Source organism: Lampetra fluviatilis, chromosome 24 (assembly GCF_964198595.1).
Source record: "Lampetra fluviatilis chromosome 24, kcLamFluv1.1, whole genome shotgun sequence".
NCBI classification, from domain to species: Eukaryota; Metazoa; Chordata; class Hyperoartia; order Petromyzontiformes; family Petromyzontidae; genus Lampetra; species Lampetra fluviatilis.
The window spans coordinates 11,734,507-11,752,789 of NC_136298.1; the positions used below are offsets into that span (position 1 = coordinate 11,734,507).

Sequence of the window (18,283 nt, forward strand, 5' to 3'; positions counted from 1 at the left end):
TCGGCAACCGGTTGAATTGAAACAGGCCGTGCGGAGTACGGAAAGCAGTTTTAGGCTTTGAATCATCGTCCAGAGGAAGCTGCCAGAATCCCGAAAGTAAGTCCAATGTGGAGAAGAATCGCGCTCCCGCCAAGGCGTCAAGCGATTCGTCCATCCGTGGGAGCGGGTATGCGTCGGCAACCGTAATTTTGTTAAGGCGCCGAAAGTCAACGCAAAACCGCAACGAACCGTCCTGCTTCTTAACCAGGACGATCGGCGCTCCCCAAGGGCTGTTGGAGGGAGAAATGATGTCGGCGGCTAGCATGTCATCAACAGCCGATTTGACATGGTCCTTTTCGGCGGGACTCAACCGAAAAGGATTCTGGCGTATTGGCGCGCTGTCACCCGTATCAATATGGTGACGCAGCAGATTAGTGCAGCCCAAATCGTATTTATCCCGACTGAAAACGTCGGAAAATTCCCTTAGTAGTGTCTTAAGACGTTGACGCTCTAAATTTGACAGGTCCGTCGATCCCGCACAAAGCGCCTCGAGCCACCCTTCATCGCTGTCCGAATGTGGTCGCGGTGCAGGGACAGCGCCGACATGACTCGCGACGGGTTCCTCACAGGGCACCGGCGTTGCGTGAGCAAGCACGGTCCCCTGTGGGACCACCACCGTCTGCGAGCCCACATTGAGGACCGCGATGAAGGGTTCTCCTTCCCCTCTCACTATGGTCTGGGCCGGGAGTAAATCAGGTCCACTGACCCCGGCCCTAGACGGTCCCAACAGAACCCCTTGAGCCCCAATGCCCTTAGCGAAGGGCCGCCGAAGTTTCAAAGGAATCAACATTTGCGCCCCCGGAGGAACGCGCACCGTTCTATCTACGAACGCCGGCACCGTCGCGAACGCCGTCCGGCTCGTAGCGGGGGATGGCAGAAACGCCATGCGTCGGCCCGATGGGAGCTCAATGCATCCCTGGTCGATTAATATCCTAATCGGCATTTTGGCCAGGAAGTCCGTCCCCAGCAGGCACGGAACCGCCAGCGAGGAGGAAACAAAAATCGGCCCAGACAATTTAATATCCCCGACACAAATTTGGGCACGAATTTGTCCGATGATGCCAAGTGAACCCCCGTTAGCAGCAAAGAATGGCACGTTAACAGGCATCAAAGGACGGCTTTGGGCAGGGAGAATGTTATAAATCAACTCCGAAATAATGGTCGCCGATGCTCCTGTATCGACCAGGATGCGCACCTCGACCCCATCGATGTGGCCCACAACGGCCGACGACCCTGACGACGCGGCTACAACCCGATGGGCCAACACGGACCACTGGCTGGGTTCAATCTGAGTACCCAGAGCGGTGCGTGTTGGTGCCATGGTACGCGATATTGGCCCCCCCTTCGCTGCGGTGTTTGAGTGTGTGACGGGCGTGTGCGTGGGCCAAGCATGAGGGGTGCCGCGACTCGCCGGATTATGATGGTGGAGCTTGTGACGAGGGCCGGCGTCCCGTTGAGGTGTCGTCCTGCGCTGCCCAGGAGAGCGGCACCCCGAGGCGACGTGGCCCCGGATGCCGCAGTTGTAACAGCGTGGAAGCGCTGGTGACGACGATGGATGTTGTAGACGGCTTGAACCGGCCCGGTCCTCCCGTACTCCCGCTCCATGCTGCCGTTGATGGTCGATGGCGCAAACCTCTTCCGCCGGGAGGGTGGCTGCAGCGACGGCACGCCCGCTCGCCGCCTTGCTGGCCTTCCGTCGTTGAGAGGACAGGTTTGCGTGGAGAAGACGGGCCGCTTGGAGGGAGCACATCTCTGCATCGTCCTGTGCGACAATGACGATGTCTAAGTCGTCCGCCAGCAAAAGTATCTTCTCTGTCACCATGGCGTCGACACCCTCGTCATCCATTCGTGGAAAGGCCTCCTTCGCCAGTGCCAGGAGGCTTGTGCGGTACGCCAGGGGCGACTCCTTCGTCCCCCGCTGGCGATCGTAAAAGAGTTGGCGACAGTCCGATGGTGGACCATATACCGCCGACAGCACCTGCATCGCCTTCCGCAGCGTGGAGCGCCTCTCCTTCGAAGCCGATGTTAGAGTGGCGAGGGCGTCGCTGTCGAGAAGTGCTGGCAGCGCGCGGAGAGCCTCGGCGTCTGTCCACTGTGCCATCTCCTGGTGAGCGAGGAAGCGCCGCTGGAAGCCGCCCCAGTCGCCATCCTCGCCCACAAATTCCTTGAGTGGAGGTAGCCGCTGATGTAAGGCAGCGGCTGCAGAGGAAGAACGCACTCCCTCGTCCGCCTCACTCAAGTCAGCGTCGGCACGAACCAGCGATGGCATCGCCGGTCGCACCCGTGGTGACGTTCCGCCCGTTGGTGGTGACGCGGCAGGTACTGTACTCCCGCCGTTGGACGCGATGCTTAGAGCGGCCACGCCCTCAACAGCAGCTGCGGCGATGGCGGGAGTTTCAAAATGTTGCTCCGTGGAAATGGCGGGAAGGCGCTGTGATCGTCGGCTGCCGTTGCCCCGTGGCGGTCCCGCAGCCCCCAGCTGCGTGATGGTGTCGAGTATGGCGGCTGCGGCGTACAGCAGCTCGGTCAGCTTCGCGTGCGCCTCCCTCAGCCCCTCCATCGACGGCTCCCCTTCCTCCAGCTGCTGTGGCGTGGATGCGCCCAGCCCCGGCTGGTCGATGGCATCTTCAGCCGTCTCGGGCCCTCCGACTGCAGTGGTGTCTTCTGCCTCTGGTACCCCGACTCGAGTCGTCCGGCGTGTATCCATGTTCGTACTTTGTTTCACTTCTGACGCCAGATGTAGTAACGCTTATGACTCGTTCACACCGGAGTTGGAGGCACACTTGTTTATTTAACACCACACGTTGTGACATACACACTGAGGGGGTATCGGCCCCCTCACCCGTCTATCTGAGGACACACCTCTAGGCTAACCCTAGCCTGCCTCTGAGTCCTCCTCTAATGGGCTAGGGGAGGCTATCTTGGCCCGACACTGGTCAGTCGGGCCCGGTACCCAGAGTCCAGACCAGCACTGGCTCTGGCTCTGGTACCACGCCACTGGCTCGAGCCTGCGCGGTCCTGATAAGGACGGCGTGCCAGGGGGAGACCAGGGCTCTATCTAGGACGTCTTCCGTCTTCTCTTCTTAGCTAACACAACACTCCCGAGCCCTTCGATACATTCCCCTTTTATACCCAACCCCTCCCTGAGGGGTGGGGCCCCGGGGGATCATAATGACCGAATCGACCCCCCAGGGTGTCTGGCGCGGACGTCGCAGAGGGCACCTGCTCGTACACACATGTAGCCCCGCCTACTGTGTTTGTTTACCATAGGCTGCCATGCATAACGGGCTCTCTCTCTAACACCCCTACACATGTATGAATGTTGTCTTTTTCAACGTCTTTATTTTGTCGAGTGGTGGGGGCTTAGTAACGAGAATTTTGACAAAGAATCTGACACGTGGCCAAATCCATAAATATATGTATCAGTATTAAAGTATTTGACTATTCAAGAAATAAAATATAATAACTTTGACTATGATACATTTGGCTTTCTCTACATGGTATACGTGAATATAGAAATGCAGCAATGTCGTTGGCATAAGTATAAAAGGCACAGGTGCATCCGTGCAATGGATTTATTACAGCACCGCTGTCAGACTTCACTTAAAGGACCACTTAATAGCCCCAGTAGAGGATATTTTATATATGCTTATGTATACTTACATAAGTGTTAATTTTATAGGCAATAATTTTTGCTAAATTGTACGTACATCGGCTAGTCACAGGCGAAAGCTCTCAATTCCGTAACTTTTCCACAGAGATCGGGATGGTTCCACAATTTGTAGAATCACAGCTGCCACGTTACACACGCACAAATGGCACCATCTCTACCAAGTATGAGATCATAAACAGAACAATATAAGCAACGTCCGTGGAAAACAATTAATAAATGGAACCAATATTAACGTGTGGAATCGCTGACTCGCAAATTTTTGTCTCAGGTGGGAAAATATCGACGAGTTTAATGAGACAAACATAAGGCATTGGGTAACATAGAAATGAGAATAAGGCCATGAGATATGAGGGCTCTCAACGGGTATAAAAGGGGACCCTCGGCAGTGGTTCAGCATCGTCGTTCAGAATCTTCACTGCACCATGTACGGACTCATCTTCGCTCTGCTCGTGGGCACCGCTGGTGAGACTTTGTGTAACTTACACTGCTAACTGGTTGCGTAGTGAATGATTTTGGATCGAATTGGGACCCATGTCCAGCAGGGATGGTCTTTGTAGGTATGCTACACTTATTTCGCACCGTACGTATCCAACCGTGCTAATCTTTGCCTATAGACATCTGGCAGTTTAACAGCATTGGTTTAAGCAGAGCAGACAATTATGGGTATCAGTTCAACACGTAGGCTTTCGCGACCAATATCTAATAAAGAGGTTTTTGGGTTAGATATATGAATGTATAGACCAGAGGAAGCCTTTTGGCGCCTTTTGGCGTCCTCTGGTCTAACACCATTTGTGACTAGTCTCCAAAGAAAGCTGTCTGGTGTGGACCAATCAGTTTTAAAGACAATGCATATATTATCAGAGTATGTTTTTCTTTGCATTCTGACCATACGTATTATGGTTAATGCAGTCATGATTCCTTGTAAAAGGTTTCAGTTTGGTGTTTTAACATCCTAACACCTGTTTTGTTGCCAGAAAAAAAGGGAAAAACCTATTCTAATATAAACATGTTGTTGAAACCCGCCACCACCCGACACAGCCAACGAGTAAAGGTTATCACGTAAATTTGGTGGCTTGGCTCTCCAACACACCGGTGTGCTGTTCTAGTGACGAATTGCCACGTTCTGTTTACGTGACAACCCTTACTAGTTGGCTGTTTCAGGTGGTAGCGGGTTTTCACAACACATTTATATATTTACGCGATCTAACCCCACAACCTCTATTATGAATGATGGGTATCATTAGTGGTCATTTGGTATCTTAATTTGGCGTAGGCCTCCGCTAGGTTAGCTCAATCGGAAACACTTTGCGCCTCCTATGGTGATGTGCATCACCAAACTAACAGAGGAGAGGAAGGTGTGCTGCTTATTTGGCTGTTCTGTTAAATTGGTCTTTGACTAAAACTGAATTATACCCAAGTGCAAGATGGGGCTCATGTCCGTTTTTGTTCTCAAGCGATTGGTGGAAATTCTAAATTCCTTCTGTGGGGCCCATATTGTCCATCAGACAAGAACGACGATTGAGCAAGTGATGCAACATTTCTAGTAACCATAGCGGAGTGACTTTATTTTCTGGAATTGGACTTTGTAATTGTGTTAGAGGTAACATTGGTGATGATGATCATCACGGAGACAACAGAAGCGGATCTATAATATTCCCAAGAGTGGTGTTCATGAAATGTCCGTACGTTTTTTCTGGTAAATATCAATAACAAATTTATTTTGGGACTCCAGGGGTGGGAGGGGGGTAGCATTGCCTCCATTACTTCCCTTGGATTCACCTATTTGCCTTATAGACAATGTCGATGGCCATGATCCTGTTGACGAGTATCCTCACGATGAATGTTGGGTCTGAGTACTTGACCGTGGCCAGGATACCAATTCACACTCTGCTTCGCTGACAGCGGCGGCCCCATACATGTATGAGGACCACATCGTGGGTGGCTCCGAGTGCGCTGCCCACTCGCAGCCATGGCAGGTGTCCCTCAACAACGGATACCACTTCTGCGGAGGCTCCCTGATCTCCAGCGAGTGGGTCGTGTCTGCCGCTCACTGCTACCAGACGTGAGTGTGCTGCGCGTGGACCTAAGCGAATCTCGTTGCGTGCTGCGTGTCTGGTGGTGTCAGTGAAGTCGCATCGACTTGTGTAAAATGCAGTGTACACCTACAACTTGGTGATCACGACCTTATCTGAAAATAGCTTAAAGCTCATGTTGTTGAACTCAGACCTAGCCACAAAGAATATTTACTTGAGCTTCACCCATGGGGCAGCAGTGCCACAGCTGGTACTATGAAGAAGCCGATCATATGATTTTGAATTAGACCCATCCGAGCAAACGAGAAAGGGCTATGAGCAGATTGCAAAGGTATGCGACATCCTCTTTCCACAATAAGGCGATGTGCCCCAGCAGTTTGTTTTGCTTAGGCGATTATACCAATATTTACAGCACTTGGAAATCTACCACACTGGTCAATTTGGGTTTGTGACGGTGGGAAGTGTCGACGTGATGGCATTGAATTAAATTACAACTAATCTTACAATACGTGCTAGTTGTGCCATGTTGATGCATGACCTTACCATTCGGAACTTGACCATGTCCAGTTTTGTTAGGATTGTTTTGTTCGTGTTTTATTGTTATTGCTGTAACCAGGTTTCTATTGTGTAACCAGTTCCCCATAAACGATTAGCATTCATGGCCCAATGAGCTTTGCCTGTGCCAAAATAAACCCCCCAAAAAACCTAAAACCTAAATTTAAGCGATCCCCTATAGATAAAAATCATCATCACTACTGTCATCCACTTCCTCCACCCCCAGCGCGTCCAGCATCTCTGTGCGCATCGGCGAGCACAACATCTTCGTGTCCGAGGGCACCGAGCAGAAGATCCAGGCCTCCAAAGTGATCAGCCATCCCCAGTTCAACTCAGTCACCTACGACAACGACATCATGCTCATCAAGCTGTCCACGCCCGCCACCCTCAACCAGTACGCGCAGGCCATCCCGCTGCCTTCCTCCTGCGTCGACACCGGAGTCATGTGCACCATCTCCGGCTGGGGCGAGACCTACACCATTGTTGGTGAGGACACGGCGCTTAGACGTCCGTCTTCCCTGGCAAATCCATTCCAAGAAGAGTTTTTAAAGATTTTACAATGTCGGTTTCGTGGTCACTCTGTATAGCTTTCGGATGTGTTTCAGGCTGTACCGCGTCACAGGCTTCCCCCATTTTCTTCCATTCTTTCCGTTCCTTTCTCAATATCTGTCCAGAAGGGATCTCCAAACTCTTGAATTTCATCTCGCCCTGTCTTCCACTGTCTTCATCTGCTTACTTTTCTCAAGGTTTATAAATGCTACCAACCAAATGCATTGCCTCTGCATTACTGGGACTTTCACACTGAGTCCACTAAACTCTCTAATGCTGCCCCCTCTGCTTATGAGTTTCTCCGTCCTCACGTTACCCCAATATCTTTCCCCAGTGTACGATGCCTCACCACTGCCACCCGCGTGTCTCCATACAGGCAGCCCCGATGTCCTCATGTGCTTCCAGGCGCCCGTGCTGAGTGACATCTCCTGCAGGAACTCCTACCCCGGTGACATCACCAACAACATGATCTGCCTGGGATACCTGGAGGGTGGCAAGGACTCCTGCCAGGTGAGGTCCCCTGAAGTGGCTTGAGTCGACAAGTCTGAACGGGAGTATGAGCGTCGACCTGCCCTCTTGCTACAAACCAGTGCCAACTCCACCAATCATTCAGATCGAGACAAAGTTAATTGCTAACTGGTGACCCTTTGACCCCTGATTCCGCCACTGCAGGGAGACTCTGGTGGCCCCGTCGTGTGCAATGGCCAGCTGCAGGGCATCGTGTCCTGGGGCCGCAACTGCGCCCGGCCCAACTACCCCGGCGTGTACACCAAGGTGTGCAACTACAACTCCTGGATCGCCAGCAGCATGGTTGACAAATGAGCGACTCACTCGCAAGCCACCTTGCCAAGCAACAAGCACCATGATGGTTGTAATGCCATTAAACGAATAAAACCTTTGAAATGTTGATGCCACCATGTTTTTGTCGTCTTATTTTTTTCTTAATAGTGTAGTGGGTTCGAATTAGGTGCACACACACACACAGCTTGGAGGCAACACTATTAAACGGTAAGTAATATAACACTGTACATGAGGTGGTGACCACCTTCCTCAACGCACTAACACTCTGGAACACGACACAGTGTGGACCAGGTAGACAACGGGCTGCCTGGTCCACGACGACGACCCGGGACATGAGGACCGATGATACCGTCTTCACTTCGGAGTTCAACAGCCCCGCTCTGCGTTCACACCACGCTTATATCTGCTCTGACGTGGCCGGCTCTGCCCAAGCCACGCCTCCCTTCCCAGGCCACGCCTCCCTTCCCCCACCTCACGGGAGGTCTGGGTCCCTCCACCACGTGACCCCCAGGCACCCCCTTGGGGCCCCCAGCCCTCGTACGGGCCGACACAGTAGTGACGTCCTATGTCACTACATCAGCACGGTACAATAGATTGAGTTGCTCTACTGCTCTGCTATCCACAAATCAGCCCCGTAGTAGCCTATACAGCACGGGACTTCTTAAACCCTTTGGTATGGTGGCCCTATACCTCCCACCTGCAATCCTTGAAACAATAGTATACGTTTAAAAAATATATGTTTAGTTAAAATTGTTCATAGCAACAAAGTGGCCAATTTAAGTAATTTGCTTTGGGTATGTCGAATCATTTGGCCAAGAATCAACTGAGTAGAGTCGATGCAAAGGTTGGAGTGACATGCAAATGAGAGGGATTATTTCGGCTTCCCATTGGTCGATTCAAACTCCTCTCACAGCTCGAAACAGGAAATACAGCGTGACCTTGGGGTGCTCCCAGGGACACTCCCAGCCAATCACAACCCGCCATTGTCCTAATTTGAATATAACCCGCCCCATGCAAATAAACTCCTCCCTCTTTTCCTCTCTCCTGCTAGATTTAATAATCGATAGTCGTTAAATTGATCAACCTTTGAGGACTCGATGAACCATTCAGGCATAAGAGTCGATCGTCGTTTCCGGATCACCTCTTCTGAGGGGCGCTGGAACCTTTAAATCGCACGGCGCTCAGCAGTCACCACGTGGTACCTTCCAACAACAACAGCCGCCATTTACCACTAAGTGGCGGTGACGTCAACACGTCGCCTGTGCCAGGCCAAGTGCACTTTGAGGCCGCGTTAAGTGTCGAAAGCTTTCTGACAGGTTAGGGACAGACCCAGGTCCCATGGGTCGACTCACTGAGATGACTGGCAGTTGCACACCAGCTGTGTCCCTTACTGTGTAAGCTTGCTTCATTTTATCTGTCTGGTGCTCCGCTCGTTGTGAGCGTCACTCCTCTAACTTCCTTTGTTGTTGGAGGGCGACTGCCTCCAACTGAACAGTCGCGTCCTTCACGACACAGGCACACACACACGGCTATACACAGGGGGTGCGCTTTCATATTGAGATATTTTGAGCATCACCACCATCAAATTCACTGCTGGATGAAGGCTGTCATCTTTTTACGATGCGGGGGCGGGGGCGCGTGGTGACGGGATGCCGAGCAGGTGCAGTTCATGTCACCACTCGCCACTGATGTTAGCCGCGCATCCCCAAGACTCACCATTACTCATTCCACTCCGCGGACAAATGTGAAAAAGAGCTTTAGAGCACATCGGATTCCTTCAGGATAAATCATTCTTCTGATTCTGAACTCAAACCCAACACTCGGACCGAACACCGAATCGTCGAATCCCACCCCCCTATTCGTCCAGATCTTCAAAAATCCAATCAACGCCCGAGGTCGGCGTTATGGGTGTCATCTGTCTGTGTACGTCACAGTTACATGAACGTGAATGAGCCGCCATCTCGGCGTCTGTTTGACTGACGTCCTCACCGAGTGGACGGCCAAGATGCACGCGGTGATGTGTGGACATTTGCCTTGTGTGTGACTCTGTCGAGTACGTGTTACACGTTCTGTATGTAGCAGGGCTCGAGAGGAGACAGAGAAACTCACTGCAGGTCACCCCCTCCTATCTTAATCCCAGCTACAGTAATGTAGATACAATCTCATTTTGTCATGCAAACCGGCAATAAGTAACGTTCGCATAATGTAACCAATACAAAATATAACATTTACACTGCTGGGTGGACAGAGACTGGGGGTTTTAAGAAATGTACCCCGTTTCAACTGCCGCACCGGGAAATTTAATCGAGAAGTCTAGCGTGCTATTACACCGGATACCACAACAGCGCCCTTCATTATGGGAACCTCATTTGCCAGTAAAAATATGATAATTGTTTTTTTACCCTTCTATCTGGCAACAAAAATGACGCCTTTTTACAAGGAGTCATGTTTGCATAGACCGCAATACCTGCCGTCATAATACAAACAAAAGACATAACTCTGATAATGTGCACTGTCCTTGAAGTTGATTGGTCCACACCCGAGACAGCTTTCCTTAGAGCCTAGTCTCACATGGGTTGGACCAGATGACGCCAAAAGTGCGCTTATTGGCGTCATCTGGTCCAACCCATGTAAATCAGCTCCCTTCATTTCATACAACCGCACTGTTCATCAAAGCAAGGAAAACAAGACAATGTCAAATACATTACAAAGTCATGGTAAACATATCACGATCATTGTTATCATGAAATGCAATATCGCGTCATATCGTGAATATTTGACATTGCAGCAAGCAGAAGTTTCAAGCAACAATGTAGAAGCGTATGAAAAGCTATTGACTATTGTGCAAGATGCGAAAACCCTCATGAGTATTGAGTGAAGTTGTACATTGTGGTCCACATCTCTTCGGTCACCCTCACAATAAACGTGACCAAATTTATCCGAATGACAAGCAGAAGTGAGGCAGTGATATAGAACTGGTACACAAGCACAAACGTGAACAAAATTGTGAAGACTAAACCACACTTAACGTAATGAAAGTAATTTCGGAGCTTCCGTGGAGTGAAAACATGACGACCCCAAACCTAACAAAGTCCATCACTGTTAGATGTTACATGGGGGCATTAACATTGTAAATGTAACAGGCAACGAATTGAAGAGCACGATGTAGGCTTACAGAAAATGGTTTGAGCCTCATGTAGAAAGTATCGAACGTTTATTAAAGAGCAATCTGCAGGCTTATATAAATTATGCACACACGTGTAAAAGTACGAGTTTCACAACTTTGTGCGATCCACCAACCCTCGCCTCCACGGCCGGCGTTGTACACAATGACACAAAACAAAGACAAATATCCACCGTACAGCATTAACACACTGTTGGGTGAAGTGCTTTAAGCAAGCACGTATAAAGGCTGGCACGGCACACTAGGGGTGGGTGGCCAGCACCACGCCCAGCGGCCATTGTATTCCTCGTGGCGATGTTATACATTGCAGCAGTCGACATAAGAGAGGCCCAGGACCGGTTCAGATAATCGTCGCTGGTGTTGGCCGTGAGCGGAAATCGAACTCGGGTCGCCGGGTTCGTAGTGCAGCGCGGTAACCTCTACCCTACCGCTCCCTAAATGACACAGACACATTCACACATGCAGAGTGACACACGTAGACAAAAATGGACACACGTGTAAATTACTCAAGATGAATATACAAATGAATCATCGACTACAACTGCAAAAAACGTGACAGTCATGAGACGCAGTGAGGCTTTCTTGGATAAACAAGCGTATTCGGAAGCGACTGGAGCTATGCACTTTTAAATACAGATTGAAGTTTGCTGTCCTTCCCCCGCACCTCTGATTAGCACAGTTGGCTACGTTCCGTGCGAAAGATGTTCAACATACATAGTATTACTCCGGATGACTCTCGTTCATGAGAAGTGCTGCATATGGTGGACGTACAGCTCAGCTGCCGATAACAGGACATCGTAGGAAACATGAAAATATACTTTTTTGTGACTAGGCGAGAGTTGATTGAGACACCCTTTACCTGTTAACAATAGAATCCATGGCACATGCAAGGTGTGCACAGAAACAATGGAAAGACGTGTTACAAAACAGTGTTAACGTAAAATGTAGCTTGTCGTAGCTGATACAATGATCTATATGTGATTTTGAAATGTATGTATTTGAAGTTGTTTGAAATAAGTCACATTGTAAGCAGCCAGGTTCTCGTTGAAAATATATGGGAATATGACGCGCTTTTGCAGGTGGTAATGTCACGGCGCGTACTGAAGCAGCCTCATTGGATTGTAAACTTCCCTACCTGATGAAGCCCGGGTAGGGAAGTTCAAATTATGTCGTGAAAAGCCTTAAACCACCGTTGAGTTGTATTGGTTTGAATGTGATCAACACCTTGGCATGTATGAATGTTGTCTTTTTCAACGTCTTTATTTTGTCGAGTGGTGGGGGCTTAGTAACGAGAATTTTGACAAAGAATCTGACACGTGGCCAAATCCATAAATATATGTATCAGTATTAAAGTATTTGACTATTCAAGTAATAAAATATAATAACTTTGACTATGATACATTTGGCTTTCTCTACATGGTATACGTGAATATAGAAATGCAGCAATGTCGTTGGCATAAGTATAAAAGGCACAGGTGCATCCGTGCAATGGATTTATTACAGCACCGCTGTCAGACTTCACTTAAAGGACCACTTAATAGCCCCAGTAGAGGATATTTGATATATGCTTATGTATACTTACATAAGTGTTAATTTTATAGGCAATAATTTTTGCTAAATTGTACGTACATCGGCTAGTCACAGGCGAAAGCTCTCAATTCCGTAACTTTTCCACAGAGATCGGGATGGTTCCACAATTTGTAGAATCACAGCTTCCACGTTACACACGCACAAATGGCACCATCTCTACCAAGTATGAGATCATAAACAGAACAATATAAGCAACGTCCGTGGAAAACAATTAATAAATGGAACCAATATTAACGTGTGGAATCGCTGACTCGCAAATTTTTGTCTCAGGTGGGAAAATATCGACGAGTTTAATGAGACAAACATAAGGCATTGGGTAACATAGAAATGAGAATAAGGCCATGAGATATGAGGGCTCTCAACGGGTATAAAAGGGGACCCTCGGCAGTGGTTCAGCATCGTCGTTCAGAATCTTCACTGCACCATGTACGGACTCATCTTCGCTCTGCTCGTGGGCACCGCTGGTGAGACTTTGTGTAACTTACACTGCTAACTGGTTGCGTAGTGAATGATTTTGGATCGAATTGGGACCCATGTCCAGCAGGGATGGTCTTTGTACGTATGCTACACTTATTTCGCACCGTACGTATCCAACCGTGCTAATCTTTGCCTATAGACATCTGGCAGTTTAACAGCATTGGTTTAAGCAGAGCAGACAATTATGGGTATCAGTTCAACACGTAGGCTTTCGCGACCAATATCTATAAAAGAGGTTTTTGGGTTAGATATATGAATGTATAGACCAGAGGAAGCCTTTTGGCGCCTTTTGGCGTCCTCTGGTCTAACACCATTTGTGACTAGTCTCCAAAGAAAGCTGTCTGGTGTGGACCAATCAGTTTTAAAGACAATGCATATATTATCAGAGTATGTTTTTTTTTGCATTCTGACCATAAGTATTATGGTTAATGCAGTCATGATTCCTTGTAAAAGGTTTCAGTTTGGTGTTTTAACATCCTAACACCTGTTTTGTTGCCAGAAAAAAAGGGAAAAACCTATTCTAATATAAACATGTTGTTGAAACCCGCCACCACCCGACACAGCCAACGAGTAAAGGTTATCACGTAAATTTGGTGGCTTGGCTCTCCAACACACCGGTGTGCTGTTCTAGTGACGAATTGCCACGTTCTGTTTACGTGACAACCCTTACTAGTTGGCTGTTTCAGGTGGTAGCGGGTTTTCACAACACATTTATATATTTACGCGATCTAACCCCAAAACCTCTATTATGAATGATGGGTATCATTAGTGGTCATTTGGTATCTTAATTTGGCGAGGCCTCCGCTAGGTTAGCTCAATCGGAAACACTTTGCGCCTCCTATGGTGATGTGCATCACCAAACTAACAGAGGAGAGGAAGGTGTGCTGCTTATTTGGCTGTTCTGTTAAATTGGTCTTTGACAAAAACTGAATTATACCCAAGTGCAAGATGGGGCTCATGTCCGTTTTTGTTCTCAAGCGATTGGTGGAAATTCTAAATTCCTTCTGTGGGGCCCATATTGTCCATCAGACAAGAACGACGATTGAGCAAGTGATGCAACATTTCTAGTAACCATAGCGGAGTGACTTTATTTGCTGGAATTGGACTTTGTAATTGTGTTAGTGGTAACATTGGTGATGATGATCATCACGTAGACAACAGAAGCGGATCTATAATATTCCCAAGAGTGGTGTTCATGAAATGTCCGTACGTGTTTTCTGGTAAATATCAATAACAAATTTATTTTGGGACTCCAGGGGTGGGAGGGGGGTAGCATTGCCTCCATTACTTCCCTTGGATTCACCTATTTGCCTTATAGACAATGTCGATGGCCATGATCCTGTTGACGAGTATCCTCACGATGAATGTTGGGTCTGAGTACTTGACCGTGGCCAGGATACCAATTCACACTCTGCTTCGCTGACAGGGGCGGCCCCCTACATGTATGAGGACCACATTGTGGGTGGCTCCGAGTGCGCTGCCCACTCGCAGCCGTGGCAGGTGTCCCTCAACAACGGATACCACTTCTGCGGAGGCTCCCTGATCTCCAGCGAGTGGGTCGTGTCTGCCGCTCACTGCTACCAGACGTGAGTGTGCTGCGCGTGGACCTAAGCGAATCTCGTTGCGTGCTGCGTGTCTGGTGGTGTCAGTGAAGTCGCATCGACTTGTGTAAAATGCAGTGTACACCTACAACTTGGTGATCACGACCTTATCTGAAAATAGCTTGAAGCTCATGTTGTTGAACTCAGACCTAGCCACAAAGAATATTTACTTGAGCTTCACCCATGGGGCAGCAGTGCCACAGCTGGTACTATGAAGAAGCCGATCATATGATTTTGAATTAGACCCATCCGAGCAAACGAGAAAGGGCTATGAGCAGATTGCAAAGGTATGCGACATCCTCTTTCCACAATAAGGCGATGTGCCCCAGCAGTTTGTTTTGCTTAGGCGATTATACCAATATTTACAGCACTTGGAAATCTACCACACTGGTCAATTTGGGTTTGTGACGGTGGGAAGTGTCGACGTGATGGCATTGAATTAAATTACAACTAATCTTACAATACGTGCTAGTTGTGCCATGTTGATGCATGACCTTACCATTCGGAACTTGACCATGTCCAGTTTTGTTAGGATTGTTTTGTTCGTGTTTTATTGTTATTGCTGTAACCAGGTTTTTATTGTGTAACCAGTTCCCCATAAACGATTAGCATTCATGGCCCAATGAGCTTTGCCTGTGCCAAAATAAACCCCCCAAAAAACCTAAAACCTAAATTTAAGCGATCCCCTATAGATAAAAATCATCATCACTACTGTCATCCACTTCCTCCACCCCCAGCGCGTCCAGCATCTCTGTGCGCATCGGCGAGCACAACATCTTCGTGTCCGAGGGCACCGAGCAGAAGATCCAGGCCTCCAAAGTGATCAGCCATCCCCAGTTCAACTCAGTCACCTACGACAACGACATCATGCTCATCAAGCTGTCCACGCCCGCCACCCTCAACCAGTACGCGCAGGCCATCCCGCTGCCTTCCTCCTGCGTCGACACCGGAGTCATGTGCACCATCTCCGGCTGGGGCGAGACCTACACCATTGTTGGTGAGGACACGGCGCTTAGACGTCCGTCTTCCCTGGCAAATCCATTCCAAGAAGAGTTTTTAAAGATTTTACAATGTCGGTTTCGTGGTCACTCTGTATAGCTTTCGGATGTGTTTCAGGCTGTACCGCGTCACAGGCTTCCCCCATTTTCTTCCATTCTTTCCGTTCCTTTCTCAATATCTGTCCAGAAGGGATCTCCAAACTCTTGAATTTCATCTCGCCCTGTCTTCCACTGTCTTCATCTGCTTACTTTTCTCAAGGTTTATAAATGCTACCAACCAAATGCATTGCCTCTGCATTACTGGGACTTTCACACTGAGTCCACTAAACTCTCTAATGCTGCCCCCTCTGCTTATGAGTTTCTCCGTCCTCACGTTACCCCAATATCTTTCCCCAGTGTACGATGCCTCACCACTGCCACCCGCGTGTCTCCATACAGGCAGCCCCGATGTCCTCATGTGCTTCCAGGCGCCCGTGCTGAGTGACATCTCCTGCAGGAACTCCTACCCCGGTGACATCACCAACAACATGATCTGCCTGGGATACCTGGAGGGTGGCAAGGACTCCTGCCAGGTGAGGTCCCCTGAAGCGACTTGAGTCGACAAGTCTGAACGGGAGTATGAGCGTCGACCTGCCCTCTTGCTACAAACCAGTGCCAACTCCACCAATCATTCAGATCGAGACAAAGTAAATTGCTAACTGGTGACCCTTTGACCCCTGATTCCGCCACTGCAGGGAGACTCTGGTGGCCCCGTCGTGTGCAATGGCCAGCTGCAGGGCATCGTGTCCTGGGGCCGCAACTGCGCCCGGCCCAACTACCCCGGCGTGTACACCAAGGTGTGCAACTACAACTCCTGGATCGCCAGCAGCATGGTTGACAAATGAGCGACTCACTCGCAAGCCACCTTGCCAAGCAACAAGCACCATGATGGTTGTAATGCCATTAAACGAATAAAACCTTTGAAATGTTGATGCCACCATGTTTTTGTCGTCTTATTTTTTTCTTAATAGTGTAGTGGGTTCGAATTAGGTGCACACACACACACAGCTTGGAGGCAACACTATTAAACGGTAAGTAATATAACACTGTACATGAGGTGGTGACCACCTTCCTCAACGCACTAACACTCTGGAACACGACACAGTGTGGACCAGGTAGACAACGGGCTGCCTGGTCCACGACGACGACCCGGGACATGAGGACCGATGATACCGTCTTCACTTCGGAGTTCAACAGCCCCGCTCTGCGTTCACACCACGCTTATATCTGCTCTGACGTGGCCGGCTCTGCCCAAGCCACGCCTCCCTTCCCAGGCCACGCCTCCCTTCCCCCACCTCACGGGAGGTCTGGGTTCCTCCACCACGTGACCCCCAGGCACCCCCTTGGGGCCCCCAGCCCTCGTACGGGCCGACACAGTAGTGACGTCCTATGTCACTACATCAGCACGGTACAATAGATTGAGTTGCTCTACTGCTCTGCTATCCACAAATCAGCCCCGTAGTAGCCTATACAGCACGGGACTTCTTAAACCCTTTGGTATGGTGGCCCTATACCTCCCACCTGCAATCCTTGAAACAATAGTATACGTTTAAAAAATATATGTTTAGTTAAAATTGTTCATAGCAACAAAGTGGCCAATTTAAGTAATTTGCTTTGGGTATGTCGAATCATTTGGCCAAGAATCAACTGAGTAGAGTCGATGCAAAGGTTGGAGTGACATGCAAATGAGAGGGATTATTTCGGCTTCCCATTGGTCGATTCAAACTCCTCTCACAGCTCGAAACAGGAAATACAGCGTGACCTTGGGGTGCTCCCAGGGACACTCCCAGCCAATCACAACCCGCCATTGTCCTAATTTGAATATAACCCGCCCCATGCAAATAAACTCCTCCCTCTTTTCCTCTCTCCTGCTAGATTTAATAATCGATAGTCGTTAAATTGATCAACCTTTGAGGACTCGATGAACCATTCAGGCATAAGAGTCGATCGTCGTTTCCGGATCACCTCTTCTGAGGGGCGCTGGAACCTTTATATCGCACGGCGCTCAGCAGTCACCACGTGGTACCTTCCAACAACAACAGCCGCCATTTACCACTAAGTGGCGGTGACGTCAACACGTCGCCTGTGCCAGGCCAAGTGCACTTTGAGGCCGCGTTAAGTGTCGAAAGCTTCCTGACAGGTTAGGGACAGACCCAGGTCCCATGGGTCGACTCACTGAGATGACTGGCAGTTGCACACCAGCTGTGTCCCTTACTGTGTAAGCTTGCTTCATTTTATCTGTCTGGTGCTCCGCTCGTTGTGAGCGTCACTCCTCTAACTTCCTTTGTTGTTGGAGGGCGACTGCCTCCAACTGAACAGTCGCGTCCTTCACGACACAGGCACACACACACGGCTATACACAGGGGGTGCGCTTTCATATTGAGATATTTTGAGCATCACCACCATCAAATTCACTGCTGGATGAAGGCTGTCATCTTTTTACGATGCGGGGGCGGGGGCGCGTGGTGACGGGATGCCGAGCAGGTGCAGTTCATGTCACCACTCGCCACTGATGTTAGCCGCGCATCCCCAAGACTCACCATTACTCATTCCACTCCGCGGACAAATGTGAAAAAGAGCTTTAGAGCACATCGGATTCCTTCAGGATAAATCATTCTTCTGATTCTGAACTCAAACCCAACACTCGGACCGAACACCGAATCGTCGAATCCCACCCCCCTATTCGTCCAGATCTTCAAAAATCCAATCAACGCCCGAGGTCGGCGTTATGGGTGTCATCTGTC

The 18,283-nt window shown here is 49.3% G+C and overlaps 1 protein-coding gene across 1 annotated transcript; it reads left to right on the plus strand.

Moving 5' to 3' along the window:
* Nucleotides 1-4,134: 4,134 nt before the first annotated feature.
* On the plus strand, nucleotides 4,135-16,384 carry LOC144941055 (uncharacterized). The gene is made up of 10 exons (XM_078867480.1): nucleotides 4,135-4,174; nucleotides 5,615-5,774; nucleotides 6,527-6,786; nucleotides 7,226-7,359; nucleotides 7,522-7,659; nucleotides 12,813-12,888; nucleotides 14,328-14,487; nucleotides 15,240-15,499; nucleotides 15,939-16,072; nucleotides 16,235-16,384. Exons 1-10 carry the CDS (start codon nucleotides 4,135-4,137, stop codon nucleotides 16,382-16,384), a joined length of 1,512 nt encoding a protein of 503 aa, XP_078723606.1.
* Nucleotides 16,385-18,283: the final 1,899 nt, after the last annotated feature.

What these genes read in the sequence shown, in the direction of transcription:
- LOC144941055 (XM_078867480.1), top strand. Translation starts at nt 4,135, where the DNA reads ATGTACGGACTCATCTTCGCTCTGCTCGTGGGCACCGCTG. An exon ending in GTGGCAAGGACTCCTGCCAG is followed by an intron (nt 7,360 to 7,521) that starts GTGAGGTCCCCT and finishes CCGCCACTGCAG; the next exon opens with GGAGACTCTGGTGGCCCCGT. An exon ending in CGAGACCTACACCATTGTTG is followed by an intron (nt 15,500 to 15,938) that starts GTGAGGACACGG and finishes GTCTCCATACAG; the next exon opens with GCAGCCCCGATGTCCTCATG.